The following is a 17,094-nucleotide window of genomic DNA, read 5'->3' on the forward strand; positions in this document are numbered from 1 at the left end:
TGACTCCTGTGTGTGTGTGTGTGTGTGTGTGTGTGTCTAAATTGATATGTCATCTCAGTCCCCCCCCCCTTGACCCAGCTGATTGAAACCAGCCCAGGGGTGAAAGGTCAGGTCCCAGCAGCGAGAACACACACTGTCCTCGACCTCGACACTCCAGCCTCTCTGTCGTTGCTGTGTTTGATCACATGACCGTGTTGAAATTCAGTATTGATTAAGGGTTTTTTTTACTCTTTACAAATAATCAATGAATCCTTTGGTCTATAAAATGAAAAAGAAAAACAACAGTTTCAGCACAAAGAGATTCTGTTTATCATGATGTCAAACAGAGAAAACAACCGAGGCTGAAACCAGCGAAGGACAATTGAAAAGACAATTTCTGTATTTTTAAACCGGGGCCCTATTTTTTTTTTAATACATATTTTTGGGTCTAAATGACTGAAAGGTACAAACAGTGTGTGAGTGTCTCCAGTCGATGTGTTTATCCTGCAGCAGTGAAACAGGCTGTAATGGCTGCAACATAATCCTTGATGGGTCAAAGGTCGTCCACTAAAAGTTCTTGTTGTTTCCACTGACAGGCTCAGATTGTTCTTCTAAGTGTGTGACAACATGACAGAAAGGATCCCTACAGAGATAGACCTTTTTGTTACAGAGGAAGATGATTGTTTTAACCACACACAGACGTTACATCGCTCTCTGCACACACACCAGACTCCATTCAGAAAAACACTGATTTAAGCTCTCAGGACACATCTTGTTTGAGTTATTGTGTGACTTTTGTGTTCTAAAAAAGTTAGTTTAGATCCTACACAATATTTGAGTAACATACATAAAACAAACTAACTTGACGGGGTAAAGGCTATAAATCTTTCAACTGTCGGGCTAAAGGTCTAAAGTAAAGACCTCTTAAATATAAAAGCATTTGTAGATCAAGTGAAATCAAAGAAATAAGCTTAATACTGAAGTCTGCGAGTAGGATGATAATAGATTCTTACTTTTATGCTGTACTGAAGTACAATTATTAAGTATTACAGCTTAATGAACAGAGGCCATGGTCAGGTTAAATGAATGTTATTTTAAATAGCTGTCTATTAATAGGTCAGTATTAAGAAAGGAGCCAAACATTAACACACACACACACACACACACACACACGCTCGCCTTAAATTAAAGTTATCCTGTGAATACTGGACCAGTTCATCTGTTCTGATATCAAACAAAGAAAAACATGAAGAACATGTTCGATCAAACCTTGAAGCTACGTAAAGGGACATTTAAAGAGACCTTTGGGGGGTACATGTGAAATTTAGTTATATTTCTGTAACCCCGACAGTCTTGATGAAATAGTCAGGTGACAGTCTAATACCTGTTTAGTTAACCTGACAGGAAGGTCATAAAGAGGTACCACACGTGCTTACAGTGATGCACCCACAGCCTGCATGCATGGTGTCTTACATGCACTTTAAAGATAAACTTAGGTGTCACAAGCCATGTAAGAGAATACGAATTAAACTAATAAAAACACTTGAAATAAGCTGACTCCGACAGTTGCACTTCTGTCAGGAGTGTTTGTAGCAGAGTAGCTAACGTGCAGACCTCCTAATAAGAACATTTAGAGGGGTAATACAGCGCTGTGTGACCCAACATGCTGCCGGTTTGTGCTCTGAAGTCAGGCGCTATGTCCTCACATTATCGCTCATTCATTAAAACAAATCATTAGAGTATTAACAAGGACTTTAAAGAGGTTAAAATGAGCAGAGCTAACTCACCTTCTGTCACACTCCAGCGTTGAGTTGTATTTAGACGCCGGAGACGTGCCTGTGTGCTTACTTGAATATATATCCTTTTCAAAATGAAATAAAAACAATTAAAGCGACTTTCTATTACATAAATATGAGTTCATTAGTATGTGGCTTTTTAAGAATTAACGCGGGAAAATAAACTGTCACGTGAGACTCGTATTTCTGAACAGGCGCTCTATAGTCACGCGTCCTTAAGGGTCTTTAGGGTTATTCGGTCGTTGCTAGCAACATCATGGCGGCGTCCACACGAGCACAGGTGATTTCTCTCTACAGAATGATGCTGACAGAGAGCAAGAAGTTCCCGTCGTACAACTACAGGTAGGAAATGATGCCTGGCTGATCTGAATTATCCTTCTGGCCGGTTTTAAGAGAATGTCAGCGTCCGGAGAGATGCTAATGTAGCAGCTAACGGCTCTGTTTCACATCTCTGTTTTCATCATCCAGCCTGACAGATTCAGTGTCATAACTGTTACTCAGCGATTACGAAGCAAAATATCTGCATGGAATTGTGTCCCTGAACGCACCATTTGATTCTTAAATCTACTTACATGATGTGTTCTGTGTTTAGTTTTTGAGGTCATGTTAATATTTAGATAGTTTGTGGTGTTTCAAACACTTTAATGTTGCTGCAGCCCTTAACAGAGTCCTTGTGATACGTTAAAGGAGCATTCCGGTAATTTCCACACATTTGTCGTCGTAGTTTTTGGAGGTGTTAATGCAACTTTATGATCAGTTTGGAGTATTTAGATATCATATTGTATGTTGATATTTTGTCTATAACTGTCTTACTGTTGTCTGATGTAATGAACAAATTAAGTATTATATTTAAATTGTTTTTACCTTCTCAGCAGCATGTAGGAAATGTATGTGTGCAGCAGTGTGTCAGACAGAGTGGTCACAAGGTTTCTCAGTGAGACTCTTGTTGTAAACTCAGAAGCGATTCAGAGCCGGGGTCTGTGGCCTGGTTTGGACCTGATCCCTGACCTGATTAGTCAGCAGGCCTCCTGCTGCTCAGGTCCGAGCAGGATTCAGTGTGTTATAGCTAACATCCTGGGAAACACTCTGTTTTATTCTGAAAATCAATCCAGCCAGCTCCTGGTAAAGCTAAAAGTGGCTTCAGACTGTTATTGAATTAGTATTGACTTTAATCTGCTGAATTTGCTGCTGTTTCAATAGTTTTGCTTAATCTCTCCATTAAACTCTGTTTCTCTTTGTGTTGGTACTAGAGCTGCAACTAACGATTATTTGTGTTGTCAAATCAGTTTGTTTTTTTCTTGATTAATTGACTGGTTGTCTGGTCTTAAAAGTGTTGATCAGTGTTTTCTAAGCCAAAAATGACATCCTGAAATGTCTATTTAGTCCACAACCCACATGGTACCCGCAGGGTCTTAAAAACTTGAAAAAGTCTTAAATTTAATAATCGTAAATTAAGGCCTTGAAAAGGTCTTGAATTTTGTTCACAAGTCTTAAATGTCGTTTTCCCTCTCTTACTTACATGATGCAGCGCCATAAGTTGTCAAACATATATTTTCGATATGTCATTCAAATGCAGGACAGTCTGCTCGCTGGCTCCACAGCCCAAATTTGTTTGCCTGTCACTGGTAGCGTCCAGGGATATGATAGGCTGTTTCAATTAGCCAGGCAGGGAGCACACGTGGGACTGTCTGTTAGATGATTGGCTGTTCACTCATGGGGATGTTAGCATGGAGATGTTACAGGTTGGTGACGAGCTGGAGCTCCGTGCTCTCATGTTGTGCATATACACGTAAAATCATCCAACGTTTTATCAAGCGTTATTTTGCTAATGTTTTATCATTCAGGCCTAATATTCAGAACTTTATATCAATTTGTATCAAAGTTAGGATCACATACAAACACAGTCCCATTTACAGTCAGTTATTCAGTCATTGGTGCGAGGCCCGGTTACGTGTTTCTCACAAGATCCAAGATCTGGCAACACTGCTGTAAAGCGCGCACACCCTGCGCGCTTTATTATATTGCATTATTTCATTCATATGCATGCCAGAAAAGGTGTGAGGTTGGTCTTAAATTTCATAGGAAGTGGTCTTAAAAAGGTCTTAAAAAGTCTTAAATTTAAGTTGAAGAATCCTGGGGGTACCATGACCCAAAAATATTGACTTTAAGATAACATATGTAATCCAGCGTCACAGGAGCGTGCTCGAAATTAGCAAAATACTGGGTTAACTTGACCCAGTGCCTATTGTGTCATTTTTGAATATTACTGTTGGCGTATTTGATTTAAAAAAACAACCCTGATAGTGGGTCAAAACACCCCATTGGTACTGGGCATAGACTGCTTAAAAAGATAGTGTTAGTTACGTCTCCTCTCGCCGTTCCTCCTCTACTCTGCTACTCAGGAACAGAACGCTGCAGGAGCCCCATTTGTCCACAGAGCTGTCACTCATGAGGTCACGCCCCCTTTTTATAGCATCAAATAACTAATTAAAAGTCAACTTGTCAGAAAAATGAACACTTGGACATAAATCAGCAGGATAAGAACTAACTATAATGACAGAAACCATGTTGGAGAAAAATGTATTTGACGTGTATTTTGGTTTTATAGTTTGACTCATGTCCCATCTGTTAACATGGAGGAGGCGGGCTTTATGAGCTATACTGCAGCCAGTCAGCAGGGGGCGATAGAGAGGGTTTGGCTTCACTTTTAGGGAGCTGTCATGTCGGCCATCTTTTTATACAGTCTTTGGCAGGGGTTCTCAAACTCTTGGGGCCAGGGACCCCTGAAAGAGAGGAGAACATTTTCCAAGGACCCCCTTATAATCGTAACACAGAGTAAACACATGCTTCGTAACATTTGCACTCTTAGATGTTATTGGAACAATTTGAATTGTAAAACTTATCAACCTAAATACTTCAGACCTGCTTCACAGTGATGAACAGAAAAACATTTTATTTGACTCATGACCACCTGTATACTTTCAAACAGAGGCTCATTGTATTCTAACTGCTTGTGGACTCAGCTTGACAGCATTTATACTTTTCAAGTCATTGATCTTAAAATCTTTCAGAAAATCACAGACAGCCGCAGGAACGGTTCGCTGCCACCTGAGTGAGTTGATTCATGACAGATTGACGTGATGTGTCACAATCATGTCAGTTTCCATTGGTCCGAAGGTGCAAATGGTCCTCATCTGCAGACATGCAGTTTGTAATGATACAGCACAATATTAGAATTTAATCATCATAATGATTTCGTGGACCCCCAGGCTATGGTTCGAGGACCCCCAGGGGTCCTAGGACCCCACTTTGAGAACCACTGGTGTGTGGTATACTGTGCCATCCAGCTCAGTATTTCTTTAACCCTGTGATTGAGCGTTAGTGTGTATTTAATCTACACTGTCCACATGCAAATGTCCATAAGACAAACTTTAGCCCAGAATGCACCTGTTCTCACCTGCTCTGATATCCCCTGCTGGTCTCTCTCATACCTTTTCCTTTGTGACCTTTCAAACCTTCATCAGCTGTCTGTGTTTGTGCTACTTTACAGAATTATGGCATGGATATTAGAAGCCTCGGGGTCCTCATGACATATATCCTCCCACAGCCGCTGCAATTTTTGGGCTTTAAAATTCACTTTAATGACACAAAGTAAAAAGAGCCGTAAATCAAAAGTGTCATCGATAAATCTCATTTTCATTGCTTCATCTTTTACTCATCTTCATCAGTCCTGCAGCACATTCATCATCCATGTTATTCTCGCTCTCTCTGCTTAGTAAAACCTCTGTGTGTGTGTGTGTGCGTGCGTGTGTGTGTGTGTGTGTGTGTGTGTGTGTGTGTGTGTGTGGCTGGGGTGAGTTAGGGACAGCGTTTTTCAGCTGTCATAACACACACACCTCTCTGCACGGACATCAGAGAGCCCTCTCCCTGCCCGCCTTCATGCGGACCGTCGCTGTGTTGAATTATTGAGCGGTCAGATGAGAAATAGCCTCCTGCTGCTGCTGCTGGTCCAAATGAAATAAATTCCCCCGCCTGTCCGGAGACGGGCCGCTGGTTCTGTCTCATGTGGGGAGGAGGGAGGGGGGGGGTCAGTCCTGGCAGAGAAAACATTTGAAAATAGAAGGAAATTAACTTTATGATAAAACAGATTTTATAATTTTAATACATTTGCTGAGGGACTTTGTAGTCCATTAAAACTACAACCACATAAGCAACGTAACCTGGTTCACTGTGTTGTCCTGCTGGTACTGTAGGTACTGCCCTAATGTTCCTACATGTACCAGCATGCATTGGACAGCAGACACCCAAAGAAAGAAATCACGTTTCTGCCGTTTTATCTTATGAGTCAAACAGCAGTTTGTTTACTTCATCAGCTGGTTCCAGGTCAGTGTTATCACACCACACGTGGACACCAAGAGCTTCATTATGAGAGATACAATCTCTAATATCTCAGTTTCATGGCTCCCTTTGTCACGGTTGTAACTCTTGATTTTCCTGGTTTGCTTCATCTGAGCGTCGAGTTTGTTTCTTCTTCTTTGGATTTTCACTTCTTGTTGAAGTTGTATCTGTAGTCATCCATCTTTTCTTTGTTTGTTCAGCCATAGTAGATTACTGTTTACTTGCAACACTTGCAGAGAGCGGAAGTTTTAGTGGACGCACTTTGATCCATCAAGGATTATGTTGCAGCCATTACAGCTTGTTTCACTGCTGCAGGCTGAACACATCTACTGCAGACATTCAAGGTGTCATTTAGGGCCCAACATATGTAAAAATAGGATCTAAAATTCTCGGATACTCCCTTAAACATAAAGGACAATGGTGCAGGCGACAGGACATGCAGTGGGTCAGGGTGACGATGCATTTTCAGAGCAGGGAACAGCCTGTTGCACTTGTTGCTCTGTCCTTTTTTGATGCAGGCAAATGATTTTGTCTCACTTTTGAATGTTTAAAGGGACAGACTCCCTGAGACACCAGCTCCCTGTGCTGCATTACAGACAAAACATCTGACATCCAGACTCCACCGATACCGCTCTTTGTCTGTGTTACGGAGGAAACTGGAGATTCATTGTCTCTCCTGTTACTGAAAAACACCTTTTTTTCTTTAAGAATGAAGTGAAAGTCAGAACCCGGAGCATGTTTTCATCCTTCCCGTCATAAGCTCCAGGTCGTGGTGGAAACAGCGTGTGCCGGTGTGCTGCTTGGATGATTGTGGAATGACCTGAATATGCCAGACGTAGCTGCAGGCTGTATTTTGTTGTCTCAGACTACAATAGCAGCTGATGCTCACAGAGCTTCCTGGGAGGAGAGTTTGGCTGAATTTGGAGAGTTTTGTCGGTGAGAAAAACACGGAAATAAAAAAGAAATATGATGAAACATTCATGATTCTCTGCAGGAAAATTAGATCAACACAGCAGCTAATCGCTACAGGAAACAGAACATAAACACGGAAATGTAATTTAAACTCTAACACAGCCAGTTGGGGTTTTATGAACATATGAAACGTATTACTTCAGAGATAGAAACTGTCAACAACATTGAATGGAAAACATTTTAAAGGCTGCATTCCTGTGCAACTTTTCAAACTGATGCATGAAATGAGCTCAGGGGAGGATTTATTGGAGAACAGGAACATAGATGGATAACTCGGCTGAACAGAGGAGGTGAAGGATGGAAAGATCATTAGAGAAGTGTGAAGCAAGAGGCAGAGCGTGAGAGAGTACAATAAAGACTTGAGAAACACAAAACATGACAACAATATTGACTCATTAAGTTAATTTGACTGCAGTGCACCTTCAGACCAGCAGGTGGCGCGCTCACAGCTCGCGTCAGACTGAACCCCTTTCTTTAGAGTCGTGTTAATGTGTCGTTTTAAAGGAAACAAAATCGTCTTTACTTCCTCAGTTGTTCCAGAATACCTTTTAACCAGCACGACACGACCTCGACCAACGCTCCTATTTCTGCTAGATTTTGACCTCTAGTGTTATTTAGACTGAGACGAGTTTAAGAGGGAGTTGCTCGTCTACTTCTGCCTTAATCAGTTGTTTCGGATCTTAACTAATCATTTGAAGCCGCTCAATGGTAAGGTAAAAGGATTTTTCTGAATGGAGTCTGGTGTGTGTGCAGAGAGCGATGTAACGTCTGTGTGTGGTTAAAACAATCCTCTTCCTCTGTAACAAAAAGGTCTATCTCTGTAGGGATCCTTTCTGTCATGTTGTCACACACTTAGAATAACAGTCTGAGCCTGTCAGTGGAAACAACAAGAACTTTTAGTGGACGACCTTTGACCCATCAAGGATTATGTTGCAGCCATTACAGCCTGTTTCACTGCTGCAGGCTGTAATGGGGTTTAAATGTAATAATTTAAGGTAAAAATAGAGCAGATGTTTAAAAAAAGCTGGAATTCCCTTTAAATGTTGTTCCCGTTCCTGTTGTAACTGTTAACACAAACTTCACTTATATCTTTCCTGTATGTCCCATCGAGGATGTTCCTCTGTTGCCCAGCTCTGCTTTAAAACACCTTTTATAAAGCAGGAAGAACCCTGCAGGGCAGAGACCCTCAGGTGTGTTAGAGACGGGCGGAGAGGGAGGGATGGAAGGAGAGATGATGGAGGAGGGAGGAGCGCTCTGTCAGAAGTAGGTCACTTCTCTGCGTAGGAACAACAACAAAACAAGCTGGGATAACAAACGATCCAGTGTTTTATCTTTCATGTGAGCTCAGTCAAATACTCTCTCTCACCTCGTCTCTCTCTCTCTCTCTTTTTCTGGTTTGTCATCAGTGTCTCTCCATCATTCTCTCTCTCTTTCTGCCTCTGCTAACCTCAGTGGATTTAGTCAAACACAATATCAACATCTGAGTGAGTGTCGAGTTATCAGAAGCTTCTGATGAATAAATGATCGTCTTAATCTCCTCTCCTCGTCTCCTTCCTTACCTCCCTCCCCTCTCATCTAAATCTTCTCTCCTCGTCTCCTTCCTTTCCTCCCTCCCCCTCCCGTCTTAGTCTCCTCTCCTGGTCTCCTTCCTTACCTCCCTCCCCCTCCCGTCTTAGTCTCCTCTCCTGGTCTCCTTCCTTACCTCCCTCCCCCTCCCGTCTTAGTCTCCTCTCCTAGTCTCCTTCCTTTCCTCCCTCCCCTCTCATCTAAATCTCTTCTCCTTGTCTCCTTCCTTACTCCCTTCCCCCTCTCGTCTAAATCTCGCCTCCTCCTCTCCGTCCTTTCCTCCCTCCCTCTTCTCGTCTAAATCTCGCCTCCTCCTCTCCGTCCTTTCCTCCCTCCCCTCTAATCTGAATCTCCTCTCCTTGTCTCCTTGCTTTCCTCCCTTCCCCCTCTCGTCTAAATCTCCTCTCCTCACCTCCTCTTTTCTCTTCTCCTCTTTTCATCTTCCAAAGATCACACGAGAGAATTCCCTCTGAAGTTTTTAGTGAGGGGACACACACAGATAAATCATTCACACTCAGAGTTTAAAGGAATAATAATTTGCACAGAGGAGCATCTCACTCGGTCTCTGTCAGAGCTCAGTAACGGAGCTCAGCGTAAAACGTTTATTTGTTACTGACGACAAACAATAAAAACGCACAGGTGTCATTAAGAGTTAGGTAGAAAGAGGAGTGTAAATCAAAGCAGCAGAGTAACAGTCAGACGATAAAGACACCTGATCCTACATTTCCCATAATGCAACACTGTAGATCCTTTCCTTTAGATCCTTCCATTTTCAACACGATCTAGTTTGTTCCACACATTTTCTGTCATGGATCTGTGGCCACTGAGTCCAATCAACTATAACCCTGATGACATCACTGTGACATCATCAGAGTCGTTCTATCAGACATTACCAGATCATTTAAATGAACCCTATGTGATCCTTTGATCGCAGGACACTTAACCCATTCAAACCGATCGGAGTCTTTCAACCTTCGCCGCACCTCGCTGTGCAGCCATTGATGATGTCATTGCGTTAAATCACGTGCAGCGTAATGCTTGATTTTTATTTGAGGCTTCAAATCTAGGCTGTAGTTTATGTTAGTGTCTTACACCATTGTTAGCACGTATCCTTGTGCTCTGGTGTGTCTGCTTCACTCTGCAATTACACCTCCACAACACTAGTCGGTGGTGTAGTTTCAAACAATGTTGGCTCAAACAGAGCGGATCGTTTTGGAGTTGAGTAACAGTTAGCTTTCAGGTAACAGGTAGCTAACAGCTACAAACAAGCGCCCTCCAAAGTTTCAGTGTAACGCTGCCATGTAGAGCAGTGACAGCTGTCGTAGTCTGCTGTACGAAGGAGGAAAATGGCCGCTGTGTGAGTACGCGGAATGGCTATTGCTGCTTGGATACGTAGTGTCATGTAAACATTATATTTTTATTGAAGTCGGGCTCCTAATTTATGAAATTCAGATCTACGTGTGACTGTCGAAGCCTTTGAAATGTTTAAGGGAGAAAAAGACGCTGTCAGTCAGAGCTGGTGTTCTCTGCTACTAGAAGCAATAATATTTGAAATTAGCGGCATAGCTGTGGGTAAAGTTGTACAAACAGCTCGTGGTTTCGCCCATTTTACATTCCTACAACACCCAGCATGCATTGCGCCCCTCCCTCTGAAAGGAACGGCCCAGTGAGAGACGCTGGAGTGAAATACGACCGTTTAGCTGCAGGTGACGGCTCAGAGCGGGACTGAATCTGAAACACGACGGGAATATACCGGTGGATCGTCTAAAACATCTTCAGGTTTGCAGTCTGCATTTCAAACCTGACGATGGTGAACGAGACATGACGTCGAGGCGGTGTCCTCGATTGAGGAAGTGTAGTTAAGCGAGCTCCCTGGCCTCCGCCAGATGAAGCGTTTTACGTAGTCTGACGGAGGTTTTCCAGGGCCCGTTGGAGAAGCGGATAGCGCCCTCCAGAGGCACAGAGCCAAACTGCATTTGTTCCTACCATAATAGCATTAGCTCCCCATGATAGCATGATCGGACTGAGGTTGGAAATCGGCGAACTGGCCCTTTAAAGGCTTCATGTGACTTTGTGTGACTTCCTGTCCAGAGGAGACATCTTGCTCCCGGACGATAACATCGGCGGTCCTCTCCTTCCTGCCTGTTGAACTTTCTAACCTCTTTGTTGTTTTCATTTCCCCTCCGTCTTTTGTTGTGCTCGTTAGCGGCGGGGCTCATTACGCCGCGTCCATTAGCTGAGAGGTTTGTGTGGATCAGTTTGATGGAGGGGCCTGAAGGCCTCGTCTGCGGCCCGCTGAGCCTCCGACTGAGAGAGAGAGAAACAAAAACGGAGCCGGACGTTAGAACGAAGGACTCTTAGTTATATTTTACACATTTCCCCTTCTTTGACTTTTTTCTGTCCCCCTTTTTTTCCTTCCCTCCTTCATTGTGTCCTTCTTCCATCCTTCCATCCTTTGCTTTTTAAATAATTTCCCCACTTGTTTCCTTCTTGTTTGCTCCATCCTTCTCTTACTTCCTTGCATCCTTAACAATAATATGCTTACCTTGTTGTTCTTACCTCTTTCCTACCCTTCCACATTACTCTCCTCTTCCCTAACTTCTTTCCTTTATGTTTGCTTCATTAACTCTTGCTCCTTCCTTCCTGTCATGTTTTCTTCCTTCCCTCCTTCCACGTGTCCTTCTTTCTTTCCTTTGTCCCTTTTTCTCTTTCCCATCCTTACTTCGTTCATCGTTTCCTTCCATGCTTTACTTTGAAAAACGTTTTCCATCTCCACATTTACTCCATCCTTCTCTTTCTTCCTTACATCCTTTACCTTAACTATGATACGTCCTTGTGTCCTTTTCCTTCCTGAAATGTTTTCCTCTTACCTTTTGCTTTTCTTCTTTCTTGTATTTTGACTTCCTAATTACTTAATTTCCCTTTTTCCTTCCTTCCCTACCGTTCTTCCTTCCCTAATCCCTCTTCATCCATCCTTCTTCCATAACCTCTTTACTCCTCTCTCGCTGTTTTCTGTCCTTCCTTCCCTCCTCCCTCCTCCTCTATCCATCCCTCCTGTTCCCTCATCGCTGCTCCGTCACGTCGTTGTATCGCCGCTGCTCGTTGTTAAACCGCAGCATGTAAATCTCATCCGTCACACTTTTATTGGTTCCGTCTTAAATCCTAAATGAGTCGGAGACACAAAGACAGACGGAGAAGATGAATGGGTTTGCAGCTCTGAAACTTCCCAAGGTCGATGTTGTCGTTTCCCTGCATCAGAGGAGCTGCCAGCTGTAATGAGGCCCGAGTCTATCCGGGAAAAAGAGCCGAAAATTAAACCAATAATCGTTTTCACTCCTTCACTTCTGCAGCCAGAAAATCCTTCCGTGTTTCCAATTCGTCTGTTTTGATTTACTTCCTCATTCTGCGGATTATTATTCTGGACTCTGAGGTCGTCGTGGCCTGAAGCTGAAACTCTCACCTCTTTTCACTCTAAACGTGGGTGTACTTCGAGCCTGCCTGATGGAGGAAACAAAGGCATAATTAAAGCATTACATCTCTTTACATCACGTATATCCATGAGGGAATACTACATTCTCGTATCAACATTTCAAGCTACATAGTTTACAAATATCTTTTTTAAGAAGCAGACTGCTCTCACAGAAATGAAGCCGTATAGCTGGTCTTTAAAAGCAGCTTTTTATGACCCATTTCCACATTGATTGTAGTAATTATGACGGGAGCAAACGAGGAAGTCAGATGATTTAGTGTGGAGGAAGAGGAGTCTGCAAAGGGAGGAGGTGGTGGTCTCCTGTTTTCTGTGAGATATAATGACTGTTTTTATCAATGCAGTCTGGTGTGTGTGCAGAGAGCGATGTAACGTCTGTGTGTGGTTAAAACAATCATCTTCCTCTGTAACAAAAAGGTCTATCTCTGTAGGGATCCTTTCTGTCATGTTGTCACACACTTAGAAGAACAATCTGAGCCTGTCAGTGGAAACAACAAGAACTTTTAGTGGACTTTGATCGGACAAATTGACCTTTGTTTTTTACTGCCAGGCCGTCGACAAAGATGCTAACTACACTTAGCACTCTGATACGTCTGCTAGTCACACAACAGAGTCCTGATCTGAGTGTGGGTCTGACTGAAGCTCAAACATGTCTGAGTCTCTCTATTGCTGTGTTCGAAATGCCATACTATACTAGGAGTACGTCCTGATGGGGCCTAAATGTAGTATGTAGTATGCAAACAAAAGCAAAATGTGCAGGATGCCAAAAATACCTGGATGTCGTACTGATTCGTAAAAAATCTCCAGTATGCATAGGACCAGTCTGCCTCGCCTACTGTATCCCACAATGCAAAGTGCTGGAACGTCACAATGGCAGTTGAAGTGACGGACAGCAGCAGCATTCCAGCAGAAGGGGGCGCTATAGCTAAAGAAGCGACAGTTAGTGTTTACTTCTGCCTGGCGTAGCATACTGCAAAATGAATTTGAAAAGCTCCTCCATACTACTACTGCCGAACGCAGTATGTAGTATGTAGTATGTGGTATATAGTACGTAGTATGTATTATATAGTATATAGTACATAGTATGTAGTATATAGTATATAGTACGTAGTATGTATTATATAGTATGTAGTATGTAGTACATAGTATGTAGTATATAGTATGTAGTATGTAGTATATAGTACGTAGTATATAGTATATAGTACGTAGTACGTAGTATGTAGTATATAGTATATAGTACGTAGTACGTAGTATATAGTATATAGTACGTAGTACGTAGTACGTAGTATGTAGTACGTAGTATGTAGTATGTAGTATGTAGTATATAGTATATAGTATGTAGTATGTAGTATGTAGTATATAGTATATAGTATATAGTATATAGTATATAGTATATAGTATGTAGTATGGCGTTTCGAACACAGCTGATGTTTTCTGTAACAGCAGCAATGATAAGCAGAATTTCTTAATGAAGGTGAACGATCAGATGTGCTTCCAGACACTTTTTCTTATCACAACTGTGTGTGTGTGTGTGTGTGTGTGTGTGTGTGTGTGTGTGTGTGTGTGTGTGTGTGTGTGTGTGTGTGTGTGTGTGTGTGTGTGTGTGTGTGTGTGTGTGTGTGTGTGTGTGTGTGTGTGTTTTACAGGACCTATGCACTGCGGCGGGTGCGTGATGCCTTCAGGGCCAACAGGAAAATAAAGGATCCAGAAACTGTGCAGAGACTGATGGTGGAGGGACAGCAGACACTGGCACTGATACAGAGACAGGTGACACACACACACACACACACACACACACACACACACACACACACACACACACACACACACACACACACACACACACACGCAGACTGTGCTGTCTCTCCCTCAGGTTAACCAGGTTGACCAGAATGCAGATGAACACCTGTTTACTCACTGACCACCTGTCGTACACACACACACACACACACACACACACACACACACACACACACACACACACCCAGTACATCCTCAGCCACACACACTCTCTCATTACAGTGGCTACTCTCGGCTAATCACCTCACTGTTGGTCACTTTGTTCCCATAATGCATCAGCTGCTTTCAGCCAATCCCAGCAGGGTTTTGTCAGTCTCTCTGCCTGCCTGTCAACGACACACACACACACACACACACACACACACACACACACACACACACACACACACACACACACACACACACACACACACACACACACAGCCGCTCATCGTATCTTTTCCTGCATCTCTTTCATTTACATTTTAACAAACACAAATTCTGACTGACAGGTGGCTCGCAGGAGTCGCAGATAAAGTTTGACGATGTTTGTGTCCCGAGAACCAAAAGTTAATGTTTTCTTATTAGTACAGCGCACTCCTGTAGCTCCTGTGAGGAGGTTTGATCTGGTTCTGAAACACACTGAATGAATCCTGATGCTTCTGTATGAGCTACAGAAGCAAACAGACCTTCAGGAAGAAGATTGATTTTTTTTTTTTATGTGTCGGTGTCGGACGATCAGATTAACAGCACGCTGCAGAAACATAAAGATTCACAGTGAGTGATACGTTTGACTCTTTAAAGGAAGCAGGAGGAGATGTTTCATCGGAAAACACGACTAACACATGAACAGGACAAGATCAGGAAAGAAAGGAGACACACCCCTTTGTCCACAGGGGGCGCTGACGTGCACACAACATCACAGATCCTCACAGGAGCTTTAGATTATTTAATGCACGTAACATAACTGTTACAAACATACAGGATCTGAAGGAGAGGCAGAAGTGTTCTTGTTCCTGTTTGTAGTCCTTTAAATATTGGCCAATCACGTCTGAGCAAGCTTCGGTTGCATGCAGCAAAACAGCCTCTGTGGAGGGTAGAAGAGGGGACAGTGTTTGTTGGCATGAAACTGAAACTTATGAGCAATTATTAGATGAAAATTCAGCTTCTTTGTGTACTTCTATAACAAACATCTATGTTGTAAATATCGTCTCTCACCTCCAACTCCAATCCTGCATCTGAGGTCACTAGTCAGACTGTAAACAAAGACCAGCGTACAGATGTGGCTAGACCGGAAACTACAAAATATTAGCCTTCAACCCAGAGGCTAAGTTATCAGACGATGGCGGAGATTGTCCTAAACCAAACCACACTGCGACGTTTACCAACATTAAACACGTGTTGCAGTTTATTTCCGGAGCGTCTGTCGCTAGTTTTCTCCAAAGGTCATTACAGTAATTTGGGGGTCATTAGTGATCCACTTATTCAGTGAGGATGATTAGAAATGTTCTAAAACACCTGTAGAAGTCATGTGTTTGTATCATATCAGACGTGCTGGGACTAGTTTTCACACGCTCCCACAGTCTGCAGCAGGCGTGACAGTTCTGACACGCGTCCTCCATCATCAGTGTGCTGAAATTGGCCGGGGCCTCCGGGGTTTACACCGTCTCGTGTCTGTTGGAGCGGAGCAGAAGCTGTGTGCGTTTCCCTCTCTGCATCTCGCCCACACTGACGCAGGGATTAAATGCATCAGAGGGGGGAATATGCACCTCGTTACAACCCTGCTGCAGTACTACAGGCTTCTGGAAAAATCCATATCACACACATACAAACATAAACACGTCTGCTTCCTGTGGTGGAGGCTTTAGGTTTCCTCCCCTGAGCACTGATCCATACAGTGTGTTATATGAGAGAGAGCGGGAGGGACACAGTTTGCTGCACTGTGAATGAAATCTCTCTGCATCACAAGAGGAAGTTGATTTAAGTGTACATTTTCACCCTATATTGATTCTTTAACAACCAAACTGTTGATGATCAGGATGAGACGAGACTTTAAGAAGGGAAACAAGCAGCAGGAGAAACATTTAAGGAGCTTAGAATTAATAAAATGCAAATAAGAAAAAGGTTTAAAGGAACGACATTCAGAACATACTGCGGCAGTAACGGTCTGATGATTATTCTTACTGTTTCTGAAGTCTGGACGAACAGTTTGATGTTTTCGACCGTGATCTTTGGCTACAGTTTGTGTCATGAATTATTCTAAGAATCGAGCCGCTAAATCCTGCAGCAACCTGCAACATAAAGTTTGACTCCATGTCAAACCGTTGGCAGGTGTCCCGTTTTTGTCCTTTCTCCCGCCCTGGTTGATGACCTTTGACCTCTCCTCAGTGGATGCTAGGGACAGGCATCAAGGACTGGTACTAAATCAATTGCAGTTGATGATTTGTTGGAAGCTGCAAGTAAACAAAAGTACAGCGAGAGTAGACAGAGTAATTATTAACTTCTGATTGATGTTCCTAAATAATAAAGACGTCAGTCCTGCAGCAGACACGACTTTATTTTCACATCTTTTCATGTGTTTTTGCACCAAATTATGCAGAATAGTGTCAGTGAGGCGTATCCATATCAGTATACATAACATCCCTTTGCTGCTGGATGCTGTGGCTGCTGTTGGTCTGACGTTCTGATGAGGCCTGTAATCTGAAACTTCTTGGTCTGACAGAAAAGCTTTTTCCCCTCTCGAACTAGATCAAGCTCTCCCAGAAATCACCTGTTCATTTAGTCGTGGGTTTGACCTTAAAGGGATAGCTTGGATTTTTGGACCCTAAGTTGTATGAAATACTTGCTTGTAGTGTCGTGGATGCAAAGCTGTTAGCTCACTCAGCGAGTCCCGTGGTCGGAGTTCTGTCCGGTTCTGAACGTAGAGGAACTCGTTCCGCTGAGACGCCAGGGTCATGAAAGCTTTACCCTACAGAAACAACACGCAGGCGATGGTGATCCATTTACAACACAAAATCATCATCCTAGGATTTCATGCTGCGCCGTTCTTTTGGCACTATTTTCTCTCTTGACAAAACCGGTATCACTACGCCTGTGCCAGGCCGGTTTCTCAGGTAC

The 17,094-nt window shown here is 43.0% G+C and overlaps 1 protein-coding gene across 1 annotated transcript in view; it reads left to right on the plus strand.

Annotated features, from left to right (window-relative positions):
* The first annotated feature begins 2,028 nt into the window (after positions 1 to 2,028).
* Positions 2,029 to 17,094, plus strand: part of lyrm4 (LYR motif containing 4) — a 37,795-nt gene continuing 22,729 nt past the window's right edge. The window contains exons 1-2 of the mRNA XM_069667799.1: positions 2,029 to 2,117; positions 13,845 to 13,965. Coding sequence (XP_069523900.1) covers positions 2,032 to 2,117; positions 13,845 to 13,965 — 207 coding nt within the window. The 5' untranslated portion in view covers positions 2,029 to 2,031. The remainder of the gene's footprint in view (positions 2,118 to 13,844; positions 13,966 to 17,094) is intronic.

Source organism: Semicossyphus pulcher, unplaced genomic scaffold (genome assembly GCF_022749685.1).
Source record: "Semicossyphus pulcher isolate SPU_LCO1_2020_fin unplaced genomic scaffold, fSemPul1.0.p SCAF_18, whole genome shotgun sequence".
NCBI lineage: Eukaryota > Metazoa > Chordata > Actinopteri > Labriformes > Labridae > Semicossyphus > Semicossyphus pulcher.